Source organism: Epinephelus lanceolatus, chromosome 4 (assembly GCF_041903045.1).
Source record: "Epinephelus lanceolatus isolate andai-2023 chromosome 4, ASM4190304v1, whole genome shotgun sequence".
Classification (NCBI taxonomy): Eukaryota; Metazoa; Chordata; class Actinopteri; order Perciformes; family Serranidae; genus Epinephelus; species Epinephelus lanceolatus.
The window spans coordinates 27142949-27165654 of NC_135737.1; the positions used below are offsets into that span (position 1 = coordinate 27142949).

Consider the following 22706-nt stretch of genomic DNA (forward strand, 5'->3'; position numbering starts at 1 on the left):
ATCCAATAGAACGTCGCACCACTATGGGGTCCTGCCTCCTCCGATGCCTCCTTGGCCCCATAATGCAGCTCAGTCAGCTCTTCGCATTTTGTCTGCCCTTCTCTCAGCTTGTGACATCAATTTACATTAGCCTGCATTGAAACAAGATGCATTCTTCCCACCAGTGACTCACCCAAACACACACACACACACACACACACATACACACACACAGCCCACTCAACCTACTCCTCCCAGTTGAACTTGACATGGTCCCCCACCATTATACATTACCTTTCATGCTCATCTTATTAGCCTATAATAAGGCATGTGTACATGTGTGCATGTGTGCTTCTGTGTGTGTGTGTGTATTTATCTTCCATCCTCCAGGAAGGCGACTTACATGCACTTGCCTGAGGAGTAAATTACCATAGCAATACAGCTGTCAATACTGCTGTATCAATGAGGGGACACAAGTGGCAGGATCAATGAAAACATCTGAATAAGACACCCTGGATGACAGACACTTCCCTGCTTTAAAATTCTATTACTGCTAAAGCGCTTGACCTCTTGCTCCCATATTCTGCTGCCCCACAGACTTATTAATATACAGGAGGATACTCGGGATAGGTAAACTTTAATTTTCATGGATAATGCTTTAACAGTGAATTAAAGGATGCATACAGTAAGTGATTGCATAATGACTCATTATAAGGATTACTACAATCTCATGTGACGCTGGAAAAAAATAAGCAGGAGTTGCTTATGTGGAAATTAAAACGGCAATGAAGGCATTCATCCAGCAGTGTAATATTTTCTTAAATATTTTTGAGACATTTTGCCTTTAGTTTATATACTTGAAAGGCAGGAAAGATGCTGTTTACACTGTACAAAGTATTACATTTAAATCATGCAACCATTGATTGAACAATATAACCCAGTGGTGGAATCCAACTAAGTACATTTACACAGATGTAAGGTACTTATACTTTACTTGAGTAGCTCCATTTTATGCTACTTCATGCTTCTACTATTACTGCTTACTATTTTCCATACAATGAACTTACATGATGCACTGTTACAGATTTAACTACTCAAAAATATATATAAAATAGCTCAAATTAGCTCCACATCCACTAAGTACAACAGTAAAATGCCATTTACACATTAATCCATTTCAAAACTGGGAGGTACGCATATGAAAAGGGGGTTCAAGAGTCCTCCGTCAGAATTTTTTTACCATCAAACACTTAATATCCTGCATTCTAGTGAATTTAAAGGTACCAGTTTCTGCCTTTTATGCATCAAATTACAGTATAACTATCTTTAATTTTGTCAAAATAAAAGTCCTCTGTTACATTCATGTTTTTAAAAGGGGGACAAATGCATATTTTCGAAATACTTAAGGAGACATGTGCCCTGCTTCCCCCACAAAAATCTACACCTATGAATGCATCATGAATAATTAAAAAAAAAATCCAGTAATGTAGATTTTAATAGAATATAGTCACAGGGACTGTTTTCATGCATTATGAGTACTTTTACTTTTAATACTTTGACATTTTGCTAACAACACTTATATACTTCTTACACTTACATCCAGTGTGTAGTGTTAAGGGGCATCAATTGGCAGAAATGGTCTCTAATATTCATTTCACTTTGAGAATCGGTGTGTTATAGTTACCTTAGAATGAGCCATTTCTGTCTACATATGGAGCGGATCGTCTTCCATGGAGTCCGCCACGTTCTACAGTAGCCCTGAACGAACGAATCTAACACTGGCTCCAGACAGGGCCATTCACATTTTTCACGTTGGCCATTATAGTTCTCTTCCACTTTCAGTTCTGCAAACTCATGGCTAGAGTCCACTGAATCTGACACACTGTACCTTTAAGTGACATTTTTTTTAATGTAGATAGATTATATTTAAATTGCAGTGTTGCTACTTCTACTAAAAAGTGACAGTAGAAAGCTGACAGGAAACAAGGGAAGGGAGATGGGGGATGATGTGCAACACTTCGCCAATTTTTTTACAGTGTTTTCTTTATACTTCTCTTTCTTTACACAGCAATAACTGCTTTCAGACAGCATAAACAACGTGCTTGTGGAAAATAGTCAATAACAGATTTAAGTTGTCTGATCTTTGAGAAATAGTTTCCCTATATGTCCCAAACTAACTTGAACAGATGGGTACTACAGAATGGTTTGCATATTTAATGAGTCTAAAGAGACCAAATCTTAAGTTTTCAAACATAAATCATCAACTTTACATCATCATGTTGAATATGGCACCTTGTCAGCTTCCTCTGGATGCTCCCCGTAATAAACTTTGCCTGCTGACGGGTTTTCCAATAGTTCTGGGCAATTTCATATGATGAATATAACATATTGTTAATGTTTACAGATTCCTTAGGTCGCACTCTGACACGATCACAATGCATTTCTCATAAAGTTTTGATGTGTTTGAACGCAACTACTGAGTGAAAAAGTGTAAGTAAATTGCGGCCAGCGAATCCATCATAGAGTTGTATGTTTTCTAACATCACTAAGATGTATTGATTTTTGTACTGCACATACTCAGATTTATGGCTATGTGAAAACAACTAACAGCTTTATGAGTATAACATTTACAGTACACAGGTGATTGATGCTTGCACTGAAAACCAGGGGCTATTTTCCATCGCATCTAAACTTTGCTTTGACCACACACGTCTGTCACAAGTTCAATGAGCATTCAAATGCGGTTGACAGATATATAAATGGTCATAAATGCCTCCCTGGACAAAATGTTGAAAAAGTGTTTAACCCCGGAATGAATGATCCTGGACCTCCCCGGATTTAGCCACATTAAAAAGACACTTGAGCATCCTGATACAAATATTGGGTGATTTGTCGGCTTTTTTGTCATTTCGTGACATTTTAAAATGACATTTTGTAAACTACAGACAGCGTGAATACAATCAATATGAGATGAGTTAGGCCTGTGTTTCCAAGAGGCTTTTTGTAATTTAAGAGTCTGTGTACAAACATCTGATGATTGAAAAGCAAGTACTCGATTATACTCACACACAGATGATTGGATCTTACCAGCTTGTAAATACAGAGCGGCATGGGCCAAATGTTTAACATTTACTGTGTGCCCCTCATCACTCTCCCTCTCTCTCTCCCTCTCTCTCTGTCTTTGCATTTCGTTTTGTTCTCTTTTGATCTGAGACCACAATGCACACTCAAAAATGCACACAAACTCACCCAGCAGTGCATCCAGAATGCACCAAATGTCACCTTTTTTTCCAATGGAAACAATAAAACCCCCTCAGAGCTACTAATGCCCACAGGCCTCAACACATACACCCTTGTTATGTCTTCTTCCCAGGGCAGGGAGTTATACATTATGTTATCTCCCTAATCTGCAAACCAGCTGCAACTGGAAATGAATTAATAACAAATAAAATGCACCCAGTACATAAAAATGTGTAGATTGCCCTGGGGCACCTAAACAGGAAACAGTGAAACAATTAGACTTTTTGTTTTGTTCTGACCTCTGTTTTGTTTTGTTCTATTTAGCTGCTGAATAGAAGGAGCTGGAGATAGAGACTGTTGTTTTTCTCTGTCTGTAATCACCACAGTTAAGCCTCCCTGGTCGTGGCAGGGGTCAAATCTGTGTGAACACCCACTTTTCATCCTACAGTGAAATTAAATCCAGTGTTACAGTCGAGCTCTATGAATGCTGTAATTCTCCGCTGAGTGCAACCCACACCAAGTGCTGCGGTTAGCCACCCAGGCCTATACGGTGCACGCATGTGATAACAGGCAGCGATATGGCGTCCTAATTGCTGGCCTGAGTGCTATTGGAGGGAGTTTTCAGCAGGTTTCTTTTTCACTTTCGCTCCATTTGATGTCTTTGAAGTTGGTCTTTTATCTGCCGTTGCTCCTGATGGCTGTTGTCTTTGGTGCGGTGCTGTGTGCACCCTGCTCTTTGAGCACTCCTAACATGTAACAAAGGCAAGCCCTTAGAGAGAAAAGAAGAGAAAGGGAGCTCTCTCACATACTTTCTCACATGAATTCATACACGCACAAGTGTAGATACAAACAGTATATACAATCACATTTAGCCACAGCCATTCACATGCAGGAAAAGTGGCTCTGCTGTCAGTAAAAACTGCTCTGTGCGATTGTTTAACTTGCCCTAATTTGATAAAGGGCCAAGTGCGGGAAATGAGAGAGTAGTGTATTTGTCTCGGGGGTTGTAGTGGGGTAAATATAGCAACAAGACAGCACCAGTTGATATGAAGGATTCCATGGTGTGGAGTGCTGTTGTGACTCACCAGGCTATGGTGATCCGTGTGTGTGTGTGTGTGTGTGTGTGTGTGTGTGTGTGTGTGTGGGTGGGTGGGTGTGTGTGTGGGTGGGTGGGTGGGTGTGTTTGCTTACATGCATTTGGATTTATACATGTCCAGTGTTGGTTTCATTCATTTGATGAACTTGAATAGAATTGGCCCACTCTCGACTCCTCCAACATGGTGTACAATAATCCATTACAACAGAGACAGTGTGTGTATGTGTGTGAGTGTGTGTGAGTTGAGGAGGGAGGGAGAGACCAGGGGAATGCATGGAGCGGGCGAGAGGAAAAGACAGTATGGAAGAAGCCAGAGAGAGAGCCTGCATGACCGGCTCCCGGCTGGCTGCGTGGGGGTGTGTGTCTTAAGAGTGTGTTGAGAGGAGAGTGAGAGCGCCGGTCGTCTCCATGTCTAATCAGGAGAACACTTGTGTGTCCCCGTCTCATTGTCTCCTGGGCCCCTCAGGGCGGAGGCCCTCCACTCCACCACTACACCTCAGGACATGCTGATAGCTGCCGGTCCAAGCCACAAGGGCAGGATTCAAGTCTGTGGAGTGTAGTCATGGAGTGCATGGGGAGGAAAATGTTTTAAAGTCTGCAAAATTAAGACCGTATTAATGCAAAGAGCTCAATTTGGGTAAATGAGTCCTTAAGGTGACACTAAATATTACTGGAAATTAATCATCCCTTCATAAAATCACTTGTTTTCATTATTTCCATCCTATACAGGAATGTCCTTGTAGTGTACTCAATAAAATGAGCAGTGACACATGTAGTTTATTGCATTTTTTACAATCTCATTTTACTATAATAAGAGTGCATGAGATTAGAAAATAATTCCTGAACCTTTAAATCACTCTTTTTTAATTCCAAAGGAGGGTTTGAAACAAAATTAGACGCCTCAGGCCCAACTTTTCCACATGAAATACCTGAACATGTCGTAAATAATGTCTGTACAATGTAATTAATGTGACATAACCACTGTGATGAACTTGACCTCACTCTGCGGTCTCCGCTCACACACACTTCTATAGGCTACAGTCGCAGGACAGGCGCGCCCCCGAGCCCGGTGTTTCTGCTCCATCGCAGGGGCAGCAGTGCACGCTCCCGGCTAAGCAGTTTCCCAGTTCCGTCTCCTCCATTACTGGCGAGGCTCAGAATCAATAATTCAATAGTTTTGGCGTCTAAATCCTGCCCCAAACGGCGAGATACACAAACACTCCAGACTCTAGTGCAGACTCTGTGAGATCAGTATTAATTAATAGCTAAAGACATTGTGTTTTGTGTGGAAATATCGGAAGGGGTAATGCGATCTGGATGCCTATAATTATAGGCTGCCGTGTCAGGTGTTTATTAAATGTTCAATAAGAGGCGGTTAAGATGTCAGGAAATGAATCAGGCAAATTTGTAAGTCAAGTGACGCAGGCGTTAATAAATGATTTTTTTTTTTTTACCAGGAGATTGGCCTTGTTTTACTTTGTGAGCTGCCTGTATATTTTACTATGCATAATGCCAAACTTAAGGTCATGACACATAAACCAGCAACATTTAAATTCAGTGAAGATGGGCAGGAGGCCAGATTCAATGAGGATCAGGGGGATTCGTAACTGGTGTTACATCGAATACCATTAACCTATATTATTTTATGTAAAAATGTTTATTACTGACACTATCTTCACAGTTGCTGGTGGAAAAAAAATATTATATTTTTGCGAAAGATAATTCCGGCATTAAGGCAAACTTATCCCACAAACACACTGCGAGTGTAATTAAATCAAAATGCATCTTTGTTTTATATAATTCTTATGCGGTTGGGGTTAGTTTATTTAATTATTGCAAGAATAACAGAGTGGTTTCAAATCTAAATGAGAACCCTGTTAGAAAATAAATAAATAAATGTAATTGTGTGCATTTCAAGTGCTGCAAAAACAAAATTATCTTTGAGCCACTGAACGGTCCTTTTCTCTTCATCCTTTATCTGCCAGTTTTTCTAGCTTGTACTGGAAATTACAAGCCCTCCTCTCCAAACGCTCCATAACCAGATTATGAATAATGCATCGGTTTGGCATGGGCGCAGCAACAGACACCCATGTTCCTGACTAAACGGGCCTGTCACAACTGTGACGTTATCAAAAGACCTATAGCTACAGGCATGAATTATTAAAAATCTATTGCCCTCAAAGATTTACCAGCAATAATAATAATAAAGATGATAATAATTAAATTGTTAAGGGCCAATTACGCATGTAAAAAAATAATAATGTCAACTCGTTAAAGAAACTTTAGTTAATTTATTATAGGAACGAAAACATTTTGTTTAGGTGGATTCACGTTTCACATGTGATGGAAAAAAAGTAAAACAATTTCATGAATATTCTTCTTCTTCTTCTTCTTCTTCTTCTTCTTTTTTTTTTTTTTTTTTTTAGAAACCCGTGCCTCAGGTAAGATCACTTCCACTGTTATAAAAACATCAAAATTACATACAGAAAGCACATGATTTTTTTAATACACGGAAATAAAGTAAAATACAAAATGAACAAATTCCCCACAAGGCATTCATAAAGCCACTAAATAATAAAAATAATGCATGTTTCTTGTGTATAAACATATTTTACACGTGCCCGTACCGGTTCGCATACAGTCCTCATGTGTGTACTGTCATTTGCTCGTGTGTTCAGATGACATAATGCTCCTTTAAAAGGGGACACATCACCACTTCATATGGACACTAGATCGGGTTATCCTGACCAAAAAAAGTTCAGCATAGCCTACACATATATTATAATCTCACATTTCTGGTGCGTCGCCTAGAGTTTCACCTCAGAGGAGGTCCAAACAAGGTCAAATATAGGCCAAACATTCACGTGAGAGTTGCCCTTCCTCAGAGAGGGGAGGAAGAGGAAGAGAGGGGAGAAGGGAAAGAGAGAAAGGGAGAGGGTGGGGGCTCATGCAAACACTGCTTGGGCATTTTGAATTTTGGACAAGAAACAGAAAGAGGGAGAAACACTTTGAATATTGTCTTTTTTTTGTCAAAGGATTCCTGCTCTGTCCTTTTTACAGAGAAATTGTTTTATACCGAGGCCAGCCTCTATATAGGTTCAAAATCATAACAATAATAATATAATATTAAAACAGGACAACTGCAGAATGGTTCGCCTTGTTTGACAAAGTATCGACCGTCCCAGCTGCATCCTCCTCCTCCTCCTCAGGGTGTCCTGTCGCCCTCCTCAGCCACGCGGCTGCAGAGAGGGACCCTGCGTAGCTTTATCCATCCCATGCGCCTTTTCATTTGGCGTCCAAAATCACATCTGTGTAGGCTATCACGTCACAGTCTCTTTCTCACTGTCTTTTCTTTGTCTCATAAATAGCCTATATTTTATAGTTATACTCGTCGTCCTTCATTTCAAAAAAGAAAAAACATAAATATCGTCCTTTGATAATTTTTTCTCACTGTGTCCTTGGGATTTTTTTATTTTTATTTTTTTTGTTGTCACTTTCATGTTCAGTGTCTCTGTCGCGAGGACGTGGCGGATAGCGCGTGCGCGCCTCGTGTCGCCCCGTCTCCCTGGCGTCACAGTCCCAGCGCGGCCGTGTGCTTTTTGGCCTTCAGTCTCAGGTCGGCGATGCTGGAGTTCTTGCTGGTGTTCTTGGCGGCGGCGGCGGCGGCCACGACGGATGCGGCGGAGGCGGACTCGGCCGCGAGCGTCGCCAGGGGCAGGCCGAACGGCGGTGCGGGGAACATCATGTAGGGCGCGTGCGCTGCCAGGTGAGAGTGCAGGTGGTGCTGGGCGTGGGCCACGGCGCTGTCCAGCTGCAGTTGCGCCTGCACCTGAAAGGAGAAGGGCGGCACGTTGCAATGACTATCCTACAGGACGGGACGCACGGATGGGGAGAGAAGGGGGAGAACATGCGTTAACTTTGCAGTGGGATGTCTGAAGGGTCATTTCACTAGTGTCACTGTTGCAGATGTGCTTCAACTTTTCACTCCTATAAGGAGGCAGGGTGGCCTAGTGGCATCATCTGCACCTCAGGGTTCATTTTCAAATCACAGGGTGCCATCTACTTCTAGGGGACACTACTGACTGCTGCGGCTCTTATGAATTAAAGGTCAAATGTAAGTTTTTATTTGGACATCAATAGCATGGAATCTAATCTCAAGTCAAACTTTCATTGCCTCTGGGAATCTTGGGCCTTTGCCTACAAGATAATAAACCCAGACCAGGCCACATGGTGCTCATAGTGAGGACTGGATTTCACTAAAAATGTGATGCAACATAAATTATGTGCATGATTTCACTACTCTGTCCAGACTCTGCTGTCCCCCACACACAGGTGCACAGCTTAAAATATAAAAACACACCATGGAAATTACACTTTTGTGTGAAGAGGGAAAAACATCCAGAAACTGCTGCCCTTGGTGGGTGTCTCATTTTACACCAGGCTATAATATGTTCGCCTGCTCCAGTATTTAAATGAGCCATAAAACAATAGAGGGAATTTTCCAATTAGGTTGTACAGGCTACGCTGTGTTGGCACAGTGTTTTTGTCAGTGTGGTAATAAGAATTTAGTTACCCCCTACATTGGAACTGGAGTCTCTGCATAGCACTTGGGCAGAGCCTGTGCCAAGACAGCAGTCCGGGGATTGGTCTGGTTTTAAGACTGGGCGCTTCAAAGTAACTTGCCTGTTGGAATGGCATCCGTAAAGCCCCCACGTTGACATATGGCGCTACACGACAAGCTTCAAACTGATTCGCTGCTCCAATCAGGACTCCTGCAAAAAGCACAGATGATAGCCTAATTGTGAGGAGGATATATTTTTTTTAAAAGACACACAAAGAAGTAAACCGTGGGACTGGGTAACTGAGCAGTGAGCAGTAAACTTTAATAACATCCAAGATAAACAGGCATCACAGTGCTTCTGATGGCTTAATTAACTGCAAATGAAAAGTCCCAAACAGTAACAGTGAGTTCAGATTAAAGATGTTGCATGCATTAGAGCCCACAGAATAGAAAAGAGTAGAAGTACAGTTTTGTGGGAACATGCTTGGATAAAAGCGTACCTTTATGTAACTGGTTCTCCTGCTTTCTGCATTTGGCTCTTCTATTCTGGAACCAAACCTGCAGGGACAGAAATTAATTAGAGACCTAGGCCTACTGATTGGCAGCTGCTTGTGAGGCCGTGTGTAATGCCTCTCAAAGTGACAACAACCGCAGAAAAACAATATCCCCGAGGAGCACTGAAATATTAATGACACTGCTTAACCCCAGATTTGAATTATTACATTTAGTCTACAACAAGGGACGGTAGGGGGTTGGAGCTGAGAAGAAGCGAAGTGAAAATGGAAAGTAGTAAAAAAAAAAATCTGCGAAAAGAGGGGTGGGCATTACAAGCTTATTAGGAGAATAGAAACACTCTTGTTGGAAATGTGCAGGACTATTGGACTATAATAAATAACCTTGTCAGCGCTGGTTTCATCTTTCTATAGATTAGTGTCCCCGAAGAGTTGAATGGACTCTCAGATATCGAATAGCAGCAATGCTATTACGGTTTTGGACATCAGAGCAAGGCGATCTGAGAGCATCTCCCTCTTTCTCTTTCCATCTCCCTCTCATTAAATGACCGCTGAAATTAATTACCCTTATCTGCAGAAAAATCCATGTCAGAGAAACGCTTAAATGCCTCGCAGTTTTGTCTAATCACCGCTATAACACACACTTGCACACACATACACACACATAAAAAAAAAAATTAAAAAAAAATCAACCGCTTCAAAGACAGCTCACTTCTGTTGAAATCGACAAGCGTCAATTTCAGAGAAACGCCTTGGAACACAGATTAAACGATTTGTTTCTATGATAATCTGCTTTGAATCTCCCAGACAAAGCTCGGGCTAAATTAGCCCACAATACAACATGTCAATCTGCAATCTCCCTTACATTAGGTCCACATACATGCACACACACACTCTCTCACACACACACAAGCATGATTGAAATATCATATTGATTTGACTGTCAGCTGGCTTCATTTATTGACCACAGTATATGTCAATCGGAAGTCCTTTTGTGCACGCTTCAGCTATAATTTATCGCGATGATAAAAGCAAATGCTCTGCTGCTATTGATTGAGGCAGATATTTAAAAAGGGGAAAAAAATCAGAAATAAATGTGTGGTCTCTGCAGTGCAAGTGGTAAAAAGATATAATAGTCCAACAGAGGGGAAAGAGGGAGAGAGCTGCTCTTGATTTCGGTAGAAAATAATACATAATTTATGCAAATCCCCGAGCTGTGCTCCTTGTTCGGGATACAATACGCCTTATTGGTGAGATTCCAGTTCAGGCCGGGAGAGCCCTGCAAAAAGCTGGCTTTAACTTTTTTTTCAGGGGGGGTGAAGGGTGAGCTTGGGATCTTTTAGGCCCCGTTTTATGATTTCTTTTTTGCCACAGTGACCGCCATATTCAATATGGAGACAAATGCTCAGTCCTCCCCAGAGCCGGGGCATGCGGGATAAAAGAGTCTGGAATAAGATATTATAGGGTTTTGATGGACTAAATCAGATGAGAGGAGTTGTCTATATGTTCATTGTCCCCCTGCTCCCATTACACAAGGCATGTCTGACCCCCCCCCCCCCCCCCCCCCCCCCCCCCCCTGCACACTCCCTCCCTCCATGACTGGCTGAAGCCTTACTGGGTTTCTGCGCAGATGGTGTGTCCCCATGAAAAACGACAGACTCTCTGACAAACATGGGGCCTTGGTTGGTAACATGCACCCAGAAACTGAGGGCAAATATTCGTAGGCTTATTTGTATCCGTGGATTTGGGCAATAAAGATTTAAAGGACACTCAGCCCTAACTGAGACATAATCAAAACAAGCAAAAATAATCAGAAAATGATGACAACATAACGTTTTTAATGGTGAACTGTTTCTTTTTTTCTTTAAAAATCCTTTTCAACTTATTAAAAATGAGAAACACCCATGGGAGTTTCCTCTGAACTGTTCCTCAAATTCAGGCCTACTGTAGTCCGCCAAGTGCACGTTTAAATTCAACATGAAAAACCTCCATAAAAAACAAAATGTCATCATCCTCAGACTGTGTTCTGCAGGCTTATTATAGTAAAAAAAAAAATCAGTGAAGATATTAGTAAAAATCCCTCCTAGAAAAAAGAAAGAATATGGGAGAAATATGGATGCTTTTAAAATATATATTTTTCTAATATTATTATTATTATTAGTCTGTCATAATTATTATTTCTATGTAAGCACGTGGGTCACTCATCCAGTTTTTCTGACACTTGTGTACACATAAAAACTCATGTTGCCATGGTTATAGTAATGTTGTAAATGAAAATTATAACACTGATTATTTATTTTATTTATTTATTTAAAATAATTTACTTAGATTGTGTCACATTATCAAACCAGACATGCTGCCTTATTACCTTTTTTAGTATTACTATATTTTATTATTAATACTAGGCCTATATTATTATTATCATTATTATATTTTCGTAATTACTTTTTAATTTTCTTTATTTCCCCTCCCATCAGCTGAATCGTCTCTCCCTACCTGTACTCGGGCCTCCGACAGTCCCAGTCGCTGGCTAAGCTCCTCCCGCATGAAGGCGTCCGGGTAGTGCGTCTCATCGAAGAGCCGCTCCAGCTCGTTGAGCTGCTCTAATGTGAAGTTAGTCCGACTTCTCCTCTGTTTGATTTTAGTCTGTGCTTCGTCCTCTAAAGGCTTCGAGTCCTCTTTCCTTTCCTTCACGTCCGTGTTGCCTGTGTTGTTGAAGGGGAGAGGAGAGAGGGGGATATCAGCTCTGTGACCTCCAAGTCTGGGGTTATCATAGTCACATATTTATGGAATCTGTCAGTGTGTTTTTAATCTGGAAAAATAATACTTTATATAATTCACACAAGTTATCAGTTTGATACAGCATCTTTCAGTCAGTAAAAATGAGCCAAACTAAGGGGTGTGCAAACTCGACCCCAGGTTTAAGGTAAGATCTGAAACGATTATCGACCTCCATCAATTGAAATAAAACCTCCATGATAAGGAAGAAAGAAAGAAAGACATGCCCTCCCAGCCCTCAAATATCACAGAGCTATCAGACCTCGGATGTTTTGTAGAGCTACATAAAGCTCTTTAATTATTAACTGCTTATAAATATGCAACGCTGTGCCCACTGTTGGATGTCTGATACATGCTTGTCGCAGCTCCGCTTTTAACCACGCTGCCCATGACGAACAGATGTCAGTTTTTTTACAAGCCACCCAACTCCAGGATGTCTTGTCCTGCGTGTGTTGTCACATTTTGTCTAGGTTTTTATAAATAAATCACAGCAAACAGCTGTTTTCTTAAAATGTAAAAAAAAAAAGTCTATAAATTATTTTAACACAGTTGAAGCTGGCCTTTTAAATTAAATCCTTGCCGTTTTAAATGTGATTTAATGATGTCTTGAACCCATGTTTTTTTTTTTTTTAATTTTCTATTATTCTTGCAATGCAATTATATATATAAAAGCACTAAATTATTTTTGGACAGCCACGAAAATAATTGCTCCACCTAATTTGAGAGGCTATTTTAATGTGGAACCATTAGGTCTGGATTCAAGCCATGTATTAGGTGACTGATGTGCTTTCACGCCTGAAAACAGACATGCATGTGCACCGAGAAATGACAGCACTCGATTGCCACCTTTTCATGTGCAGTGATCTGCATGTCAGGTGTTTCATGCACCTTCTTTTAGTTGAAAAAAGATATAACTGACACATGGATTATTAAACCCACATTGTTATGTCTTCTAATCAATCGGAAGTAGGCTTGAAAACTTAAGGCAAATCAAAGACTATAAAGCACCTATGTCACATTTATAATTTGTGATATAACAAATGCCAGACACCTGGTTTAAAAGTCATATTATATTAGTTAGTTAGTTAGTTATATATTAGTTTGCCTCAGGAGGCCTTTGTGTTTATCATAGTTTTTGGTTAGGCCTTTTCCAATGAATTGAAACTTTCAAACTGCTCCACAGTGAGACATTACAAAGCTGCAGTCATCTTATTAATATTGAATATATTATGAGGAATAATGCCTGGTAAAATGCATGTAAAAGGAGCATTTTTGACGGTGTTGTATGACAACAGCTAACACTAAGAGAAAGAGTTGCAGAAAGCACTATGATAAATAAACCCCCTTCGCCAATACTTAGATGGAGGCTGACACTATTTGTGCTGCTGAAATATCTGTTTGGATGATAATCATAAGCGGAACTGAAGATGTTTTAAGTGTTTCGCGGATAAAATAATGGATATGATCAGTGCATGATGTTCGATTAACCTCCCTGGACTTGGTTGCTCCCTCTATAAGTCTCCTCCAGACATCCCTGCTGATAAAGACTGTGCATAGCACACCATGCAGTCCTACCGTCTATGAGTTTGGGGCTCCCGGCGTCCCTGATTCTCTCCGGGCCAAGCATGTCCGTTTCCCTGCCCGGCGAGAGCGCAACGTTCCGGGTGACGGCTGCAGCCTCCTCTCGGCTCCCCGGCTCCGCGGTTAAAGACTCCCTGCTCCCTGCTCGCGTCGACCCGGTCTCCAACACCTCCCTGTAGGTAATCACTTCCTTCTTCTCTTTCACTTTCTGATCGAAAGACTTAGACACGAAAGCGGTGAGCTCTTCCATCACTGCCTTCACTCCTCTTAAAAAAAAAAAAAAAAAAAAAAAAAAAGCCCACCACCACCACCACACACACCACCACCACACACACTCACACACTCTCTCCCTTTGCTCCACGACAGCTTAAGACATCAATGGTGTGGCTCGTTTTAAAGTCGACCCCTTGAAAAATGATACGAGGTGATGCTGCTGCTGCCAACTCTGCAAGAAGGTAAAAAATATATAAAGAATATATCTTCTCAGCCAATTCCTCCCTCCTTTGGTAGCGGAGTTGGGAACCTGCTGGTGATCCTCTATTGAAGTCACAGTATTTATACTTTGCGGCGCCTTGCCCCCTTGATCCGTGCAAATTACCTCCCCTCAGGATGCCGGGATGAGCCCCCCTTCCCCTTCACTGATATGGGAGAGAGAGGGAAGAGGAGTTAAAAAAAAAACAACATTAAGCAGCACCGTCGCTATTGGCCATTAATCCGAGATTGACAAGAAGGACTAATTAATTTAATTAAGCGCTCATTCGCTGCTATTGTCCTGAGTTAGTTTTTAAACACCCGGGAGATGGTCATGGATCTCTCCCTCTCTCTTCCTCCCTCTCTCTCTGCAGGGGTGTGGCTTAAAAAAATCTGAAAATGACAAGAGAGGGGAGAGAGAAAGAGAGAGAGAGAGAGAGAGAGAGAGAGAGGGGGAAGCACATGGATGAGGAGTCCTTCCTCAGTAGGCTATATATCTGTGATCTGGGGGAAAAATAAGTCACAGTCAACGATGACACGGAGAGAAAAGAGAGGTAAAAGGGGAGCAGCTGGGGATGCCGAGAGGAGCTGCAGCGACTTCATACAAGGAGCTTTGCGAGGAAGCTCAAGTGAACATATTTGTCTTGAACCCCCAGTTGCATACAGTTGGCTTCAGGCCTGGTGCGTTTATCCATAAGTTTTTGGCGTGTTTGTGCGAAGCCATGTCGTCGCTTTTTATGTGACACAGAATTTTACCGAGAAAAAAAGAAAGAAAAAAATGTATTAATAATTTAAAAAAGCAAAAAATTGTAAAATAATTGCGGTGTTTTAAGCCTAATTTTATATTATTATTATTATTATTATTATTATAATTATTAGTATTATTATTATTATTAATATTTTTGCACATGCACTATTAAAATGTGCAAAAAGACACGAGACAAATCATTTCATATTTCCACGCCACGCATGTTTCTAATCAACAATTATGTATTTTAAATTGTCATCATTAGTGAGACTATATATCGCTTAATATTAATTCTCTGCGGACTATTTAAACCATTAGGATGTTAAATAGCAGCTAAGCGTTTAATTATAATGCCTCTCGCGATGCGTTGCCATTGGGCCCACTAATTAAGCTTTTCAACTGGCTTTTTCCCGCTGAAATGATTGCCTTATATTTGCAAAAAATAAATAAACAATGCTCGACTCGCGGTGGAGGTATAAGTGAACGGAGAGACAGAGAGAGGGAGCAATTAAGTGAGGAGAGGAGGAAACATATAGGCAAAAGCAGAAACAGGATACAGCGGGATTTTGAAAACGTCGGGATGAATTTGATGCAAAATTAAGCGTGTTTATTGATAATCTATATGAAGCCCCATTTCCACACAAGGGCTCCAGCAATTCCCCTAATTAAATATTAACGATGTTTCAGCTTGAACCTTAGGCATTAATTACTATTATTTCTGCTGCATCTGAGAGCAGGATGAATTCCTAATCGCAGTGATACAGTAAGCAGCCTCTATTTGCAGTGAGGACCCCATTAACTTGTTTCTATCAGCCATTCCTATATGCTATGCTATTGATTCAATCACTCATTCATGTTGTCAGCGAAACAGTGGTCGTTTCACCTTCAGTCTCCTTATGTGTTTATGAATTTCATGAAGTTAATTAATTATTATACTTTGCTGAAAATTGCTTGGATGCTCTGTCTGCCCTTGCAGCTCTCTGTCTGTGTGTGTGTGTATGCTGGTGTAAAACCTTATTATTTGAGAGGACGACCTCATGCAAATGATCATTGACAGACCTACAGCTCACACATGCATTTGCTTATGTGATCATTTGTGGTGCGCGTGTGGGCATTGTCAGATCAAAACGGAATATGAGTAGCCCAGACTGTTGATGTACATGAATAAACATTAAAAGCCCTTTTAAATTTGGAATATTTTCAAATGGCTGGAGAGTGAAATTAAAAATTGTCAGATGCAAAACGAGACACAATATAACGATTAGAAATAATAAGTTAAGAAAATGCTCCATTATTTGACCTTCTGGATTTATGAAAGAGAGTCAGTGTCAGAATTGGGTGGAAAAAGCACAAATGTTCAGTTTTGACAAATGTATCCCCCCTCCCTCAAATACCTTACATCAGTCCTGCAATAATGGAAACATATTCCTTTGCCTGTTGGCTCATTGAACCAACAAGATGCACCCTCAAACCTCTTATAAAATCAAGCTTCTTTATTATTGGCTCATATAAATAATCATTTTAAATAGTTTTAGACTACCATGAAGTAACAACAAAAAATATTGCAGTATTTAAGGCTCATTTTAGGCTAGAGATATCATTTAGAGCAAACCGAGAACACATCATTTAAACCCAGATGAGAGCAGCCCCTCGATCGACTGCTCTGTGCTCGATTCTTCAGTCTGGACTCCATCGATGCTTTCCGGTTTGACGAGTAGAGTCTGCAGAGCAGTGCATGGCTGAGTTGTGGAGCTTCACAACAATTTAAAGGTGAGGAGCGGGACTTTTCTTTCAATGAAACCTTCGTTTAATTTGCCATACTTTGTATTTCATGTAACGTTTACTGACCGCAGCGTGAGACATTGTTACTGTTTAACGGCGAGGCTGCTTCAGTCAAAACAAGAGCTAGCATACAGCCAAACGGTAATGGAGCACAGTTAGCATGCTAGCTAGCCTCCATGGAAATTCCTTTGAAATAAAATTTTATGTCGTCTGTATTTACAGCAACACTTTTGTCGTTTTTATAGCTTTATCGGGGACTTATATTACGTAACTTATATCCCTCAATGTCTTTGATAAGCTAAGCTACATGCCGTGTTAGCTAGCTACACAGCCATATCCAATATGAGACCTCTGTGTTTTATTAGCCGCATTAAAACATATTTTGTCAATACCATGTTGTATTTGTTTTGTTAAATAGTTCAGCATGTTCATGTCGATACTCTTAGTTTAGGCGTGTATGAAATTGTTGCTAAAATAGACATAGCTCATCAGTAACACTTCTCTTGTGTGTGTTTTGCCAGCTGACAGTCAGACAGCATGGGTCGCCGCTCCTCTGATAGTGAGGATGACAGTCGGAGCAAGAGGAAGAGAAAACAGCGTCGCCGGTCATCCTCCTCCTCCTCTTCTTCGTCCTCATCCTCCGACAGCAGGGTGGCCAGCAGCCGGAGTCGGAGGTCCAGTCGCCGGAGCCGCTCTCGCTCCAGAGACAAGGACAGAGACAGGAGGTGAGGGGGCATGTATAACACGCTGTTCTTTTCTAATGAGAGGCAGAAGGGATGAGGACGGTGTAGGTGACAGTCTGTCTTGCTCAAGGACACTTCAGCAGGGCAGTTTAATCTCCAGGGGCGCTACTCTGGTGCTGATGCTGCATTTTCACCTCCTTGTGATGTGAGAAAAGTTTTCCCCTGGCGTTTTGTTAAGTGCTTATAAAATAAGCCCCTGACTCAAATGGTCAATCTTCTCTGTGGTTACAAAGTGAATCAAAGATTGAAAGTATTGCATGCACACTTCTTGCCTCCTTATGTTTATTTTTTTTTCCTTTTACAACTTGTCAGAGGCTAAAATGTATGTTAAGACTAACCCTCTGATGTTGCAGCCATGGTCAGTTTAACAGCTGTTAAACCTCAGGTGTTTGATGTCATTTTAGTGAAGTGTCAACCCAGTTATAGCACAGTTCTCTCCATTCTACTGGTTGCAGTCAGTTTTAAAATGCATTATTAGTTTAGGTCCAGTAGCTTTACTGCCAATGTTTGGCCGTCCTCTTTCGTAGCAGACATTTTGACAAAGTCAGGAAATTGTAGTAGGGAAAGTATTGCAGTAAGCTGTGACAGTGAGCCAGCATGCACAACACCAGGACCCTGAAACCAAATAAGCTCAATGGAATTTAGCCATCATTCATTTCATTATTTATACCTGTGCTTTATTCTACTGTGGAAATAGCATATATGTTAATGTTTTGAGGTGGAAAAAGAATGGAGATATATAGTTTTGGCTTCAAAATCATTATTTGTGCATCCCAAGGGGTAAACCCATGTGCATGAAGGGAGAGATGCAATTACTTTGAAATAACTTAATTACTCTTTAGTTTTGATCTTGTATAATTCAGTGTTTCCCTCAATATTCATTCATTCATTTTCCATAACCGCAGCTGACACTGGGCTGGGCTGACACATAGAGACAGACAACCATTCACGCTCACATTCACACCTACAACCAATTTAAAGACACCAATTAACCCGACTTGCATGTCTCTGGATTGTGGGAGGAAGCCGGAGAACCCAGAGAAAATGTTTCTCTTCATGCTTCAACTAAATTTAAAACATGGAGATCTCAGAAAAACTTGAAAAATTCCACAAAATTTAGTTTGCATGCCGTGTAAACCTCCTTTACCTTCAATTTAAACACATAATGTATTCTGATTTTAAATTGACAGATGTTTATATTTCAGCTTTTCAGTTTCAAATGAGCCTTAAATAAGAATTCTGTCGGGTGTTTTTAGTGTCGGCCCTTGCTCAGGATAATTGAAGACTCTTTTCAGGGTGGAATGTTTATTCTCAGTAAGTGATATTTACAATGAATGCCAGATATGGACTCTAAGATTACCTAGATATGAAATGTAACAATTGCATTTTGATTTAGCCTAAATGATCTTAGTTGTTCATATGTCAGACATCCCACATTATCTTTTTAAAAGAAGATATTCACACTTCCAGCTTTCTCAGATGTTGGTGCCTTGAAAAGTATCACTTGAGTCTTAAGAAAACACTGCTCTTGCTCAGCATCACAATTTATTAGTCCTACTGCCGGTCCAGTCCATCTGGACTTTCGTCAAGAGTATTGGCAGTATTATAAAAAGTGAAACTAGCACTTTTACCTTTGTGATTTGGCTTGAGGTTATTTTAAAGATGAAACATAGCCAGAAACGTTGGGTAGATGTTGCTGTTTTGGCTGCTCATTTTGTGTCCAGTCTCAGAAATTTAACAAAATCTGAAGGTTATTAGCTTGTACCGGTTTTATAAGCTTCTCCTCATGTTCCCAAAGTACCATACTTTGTTACTGAGCAGTGTCAGTGAAAGGAGAGGCTCTGTACTAATCAGACATCTTTACAAGTGGCTAGTGGCTGAACCTGGCCTCCTTCATTCACTCTCCATCCATCCACAGCTGCCACTGAATGTTTGTGGCTGTTCAGACAAGGCCAGTTGATGGTAATTATTTATGAGGCTTGGTCAAGGTCCATTACTGCTGATTGGAAGTCATTGCCTGTCTGTACGGGATGGGGTTGGGTGGGCAGCATAAACCCTGGGACCACAGTCCCTCATCTATTAGCCATACGTTGTGATCAATTAACCAAGGCCTTGTGTGTGTGTCTGTATATGTGTGTGTGTGTGTGTGTGTGTGTGAACTGAGCTCCTTAAATAGGCCCATATGAATGACGGCACCGAGTCTATCGCATTTTTAACTTGCATACAAACAAATGGAGTAACAAGACCTCACATGTAGTATAACAGAGGAGTGCTTATGCTCGTAGCTGGTGACATCATGACCACATGATTAACGTTTATGTGTAAAGAGAGTAACTGTGTCCATGGCTATGCGTGTGAGATACCAAGTGCGAGTGGGGGGCGAGCAGTAAGTGTGTGTGTAAGTTAACAAGAGAAAATCCAACTTGCTAGCTGTTGTATTCATATGAAAGACATCTGTGTTAACCAGCACGTCCCCCTCCCATGTGTTTGAGCCATTATGTTTTTATTATGTTACAATCGCGCAGGCTTTTGAGAGAATGTGTAAGCTAACGCTACCTTCCAAAAACCCTCAGCTCACTACTGTGTGTTTCTTCTGTGTAATGTGTGAAGTGGTTGTACGAGGGCTGTGGAAGTTATTTCATAAGGCCCCGCTCATGGGATCCAGCCTTTGGAATACTAATGGATCTTTCCAGCGCTGCTCTAAGTGGTACAAATCTGGTTTGATAGTTCAGCCTCTGTGTTATTTGAATTGCTTTCCTTTTTCTCCTCTTCTCCTCTATCTTGCGGAGCTCCCATAGGACCGTGTATGTGTGTTTTTTGTGTGTGTGTGCTAAAAAGATTGGAGTATTTTTGGCTTTGGTGAAAGAAAAGAAGGGATTTTAAATAATGAATATTACTCAAACTGTTTGCGCAGTAGAGGAGGGGGGTTTCTACATTTACATTCACCCCCATAAATGCCTCCTGCTACATGATATCAATAAGAACTCGGTGTGAGTGGTGTTTGGAAAATAGACGCTACACACACTGCTGTAGCCACATTAAAGAGCAGCAGAGCACCAAAGGGCCCCTGTGGAGGAACTGTAGGGCAGCCCGCATGGCCCCGCTGCTCTCGGCTGCGGATGAGCGTGTTCACTAATGCAAAGTAGCCGTCAGCGCTGCTTATGGCAGGTGAGGTTGTCTGGGACACAAGGACATATTTGCTCTTGAAATGAACAGCAAAACAAATTAGGAATACAGCATCCACTTATGTAGGAGAGGGAAGAATTTCAGATGATGCTGAATGAACACAGAGAATAATAGAGATGGTGCTTGTCATGGTGGGGTAGAGCATAGCGGGAAAGTGTGGAGGAAGCTGATATGGAAACTGTTTGACTTGATTTTATATTATGGATAATAAACTAAAAGAAACTACACAATGAAGCCGGATGATCAGTCACCATTAACAAATGTTAATTCTCAGCAGTTTTTGGGAACCACATTTTTTCAGGAACCAACATGTTTAACTATTTTTGATTTGCCAGAATCACAAAAATGATTAATTGTCAAAACCCCAGCCCTGCTGTCTGATTGATGTTTTGTTTTAAGTATCCCGCCAATAATACAAGTGTTATTGAACTGTATGTTTTCGGTCTGTGTGTTCCAGGAGGAGAAGACGTTCCAGCAGCAGTTCATCTCACAGTTCGTCTCGCAGGAGGAGGAGTCGCAGCGCAGACAGAGACAAAGGGAGGAGCCACCGCTCGCACAGGTCACGCAGCCGAGACAGGAGGTAGACCCTCACACACACACACACACACACACACACACACACACACTCTCACGCTCGCTCTCTCTCTCTCTCTCTCTCTCTCTCTCTCCCTCTCACACACACACACACACACACTTTCACACACACACACTTTCACAGCTCACTTAACTGTTATTCTGAACAACTTCTGGATTGTGTAACCACACAACACAACGCTTTACCATCTTCTTGAGCTTAATTTTGGCAAAATGCCCCTTATCCTAACCCAATAATAATAATAATAATAATAATATCTGTCTATTTAACATTATCTTTAAATATATATGTATTGAATATTATGTATTTTTTATTATTATTTTATATTATTTTATTTTTAAAAGACACAATAGAAATAATTTTAAAAAGTAAAAACAAAATGAAATAGAAGATTAAAAAAAGAAAGGAAAAAAAAGAATACACTTTGTTGTATTCATATGAAAGAGAAGGTATGTAGTAGTTGAAGGGAATGAACAATGGCTACATCATTTAGGAGTGACCAAAAAAAAATTGCCTTGAAGTGCTCTTTGAGTGTTTGTATTACAAATCAGTATGTGGAATGCCATTGCAGACTTTTCTTATTACAAAAGCAATAAGACTTTTGGAAGTTTACTTCAGCGTAAACAAACACATCGTTTCGTATTTATGTCTTATGTCATCAGACGGAGCCACATGGAAACTTGCGTCTCAGGTCTGGATTAGTATGTTGCGTGTGCGAAGAACTCGTGTCTCGGTTTGCCCTGACTATCTGTCTCACTGTGTGAGTATTAATGAAACAGAGACCCGCAGAGACAGCAGGTCATATTGCAACACCAGTTCAGTCCTTCCCAAATCTCTTCTGGCAGCAGCTCTCCATTCACTCATTAATGCAATTAAAACACCATTACCCATACATACTTTGTTGAATTATGATTATTATTGGCGGAGCTGACTCGTTTTTTTTTGTCAGGGACTAACTTATTCATGCAAGACTCATGTGTACACACCTGCACCACACTTCTCTCTCTCTCTCTCTCTCTCTCTTTCTCTCTCTCACACACACACACACACACACACACACACACACACACACACACACACACACGCACACACACGCACACACACATAGTCGTGTATCCCTTTCAGAAACATAAAGGCAACGTCTCTGTGTGTGGTGGTCCATGTCATTAGCATAGTTAATCTGGTGCTAATGAACCAGTAAACTGTGCTGTTTTTAAATCCCTCACTCTCACTGACACACACACACACACACACACACACACACACACACACACACACATTGTCACACACACATAAAAAACATGCACAGACGCACAATTGAAGAAAAGGTTGTCATAATATATGCGTGAGCGAGGTCCTTTGTTTACTTGTGTATGGCTGTGGGGGAGAGCAGAGATCATTTTAATCACAAAGGAAAAGGAGTTTTAATATCTT

The 22706-nt window shown here is 40.9% G+C and overlaps 2 protein-coding genes across 3 annotated transcripts in view; one reads left to right on the forward strand and one right to left on the reverse strand.

Moving 5' to 3' along the window:
• Window positions 1–6593: 6593 nt before the first annotated feature.
• On the reverse strand, window positions 6594–14039 carry shox2 (shox homeobox 2). Of its 2 annotated transcripts, none has more exons than XM_033630582.2 (5): window positions 13742–14039; window positions 11885–12093; window positions 9377–9434; window positions 8999–9087; window positions 6594–8144 (listed from the first exon to the last, which is right to left on the reverse strand). In XM_033630582.2, exons 1-5 carry the CDS (start codon window positions 13995–13997, stop codon window positions 7887–7889), a joined length of 870 nt encoding a protein of 289 aa, XP_033486473.1. In that variant the 5' UTR covers window positions 13998–14039; the 3' UTR covers window positions 6594–7886. The 2 variants fall into 2 exon arrangements, with proteins under 2 accessions (XP_033486473.1, XP_033486472.1); XM_033630581.2 differs by having other exon boundaries at window positions 7250–8180; window positions 13742–14038.
• Window positions 14040–16652: 2613 nt separating this feature from the next.
• Window positions 16653–22706, forward strand: part of rsrc1 (arginine/serine-rich coiled-coil 1) — a 136047-nt gene continuing 129993 nt past the window's right edge. The window contains exons 1-3 of the mRNA XM_033630699.2: window positions 16653–16736; window positions 17270–17473; window positions 21135–21257. Coding sequence (XP_033486590.2) covers window positions 17286–17473; window positions 21135–21257 — 311 coding nt within the window. The 5' untranslated portion in view covers window positions 16653–16736; window positions 17270–17285. The remainder of the gene's footprint in view (window positions 16737–17269; window positions 17474–21134; window positions 21258–22706) is intronic.

Bases quoted from the DNA above. Each gene is read 5' to 3' on its own strand.
- shox2 (XM_033630581.2), bottom strand. From the start codon at position 13,997: ATGGAAGAGCTCACCGCTTTCGTGTCTAAGTCTTTCGATCAGAAAGTG. The intron at 9,435-11,884 runs GTAGGGAGAGAC...CTGTCCCTGCAG, and splicing joins TGTCGGAGGCCCGAGTACAG to GTTTGGTTCCAGAATAGAAG. The intron at 8,181-8,998 runs GCAAGTTACTTT...CCCGTCCTGTAG, and splicing joins TACGGATGCCATTCCAACAG to GATAGTCATTGCAACGTGCC.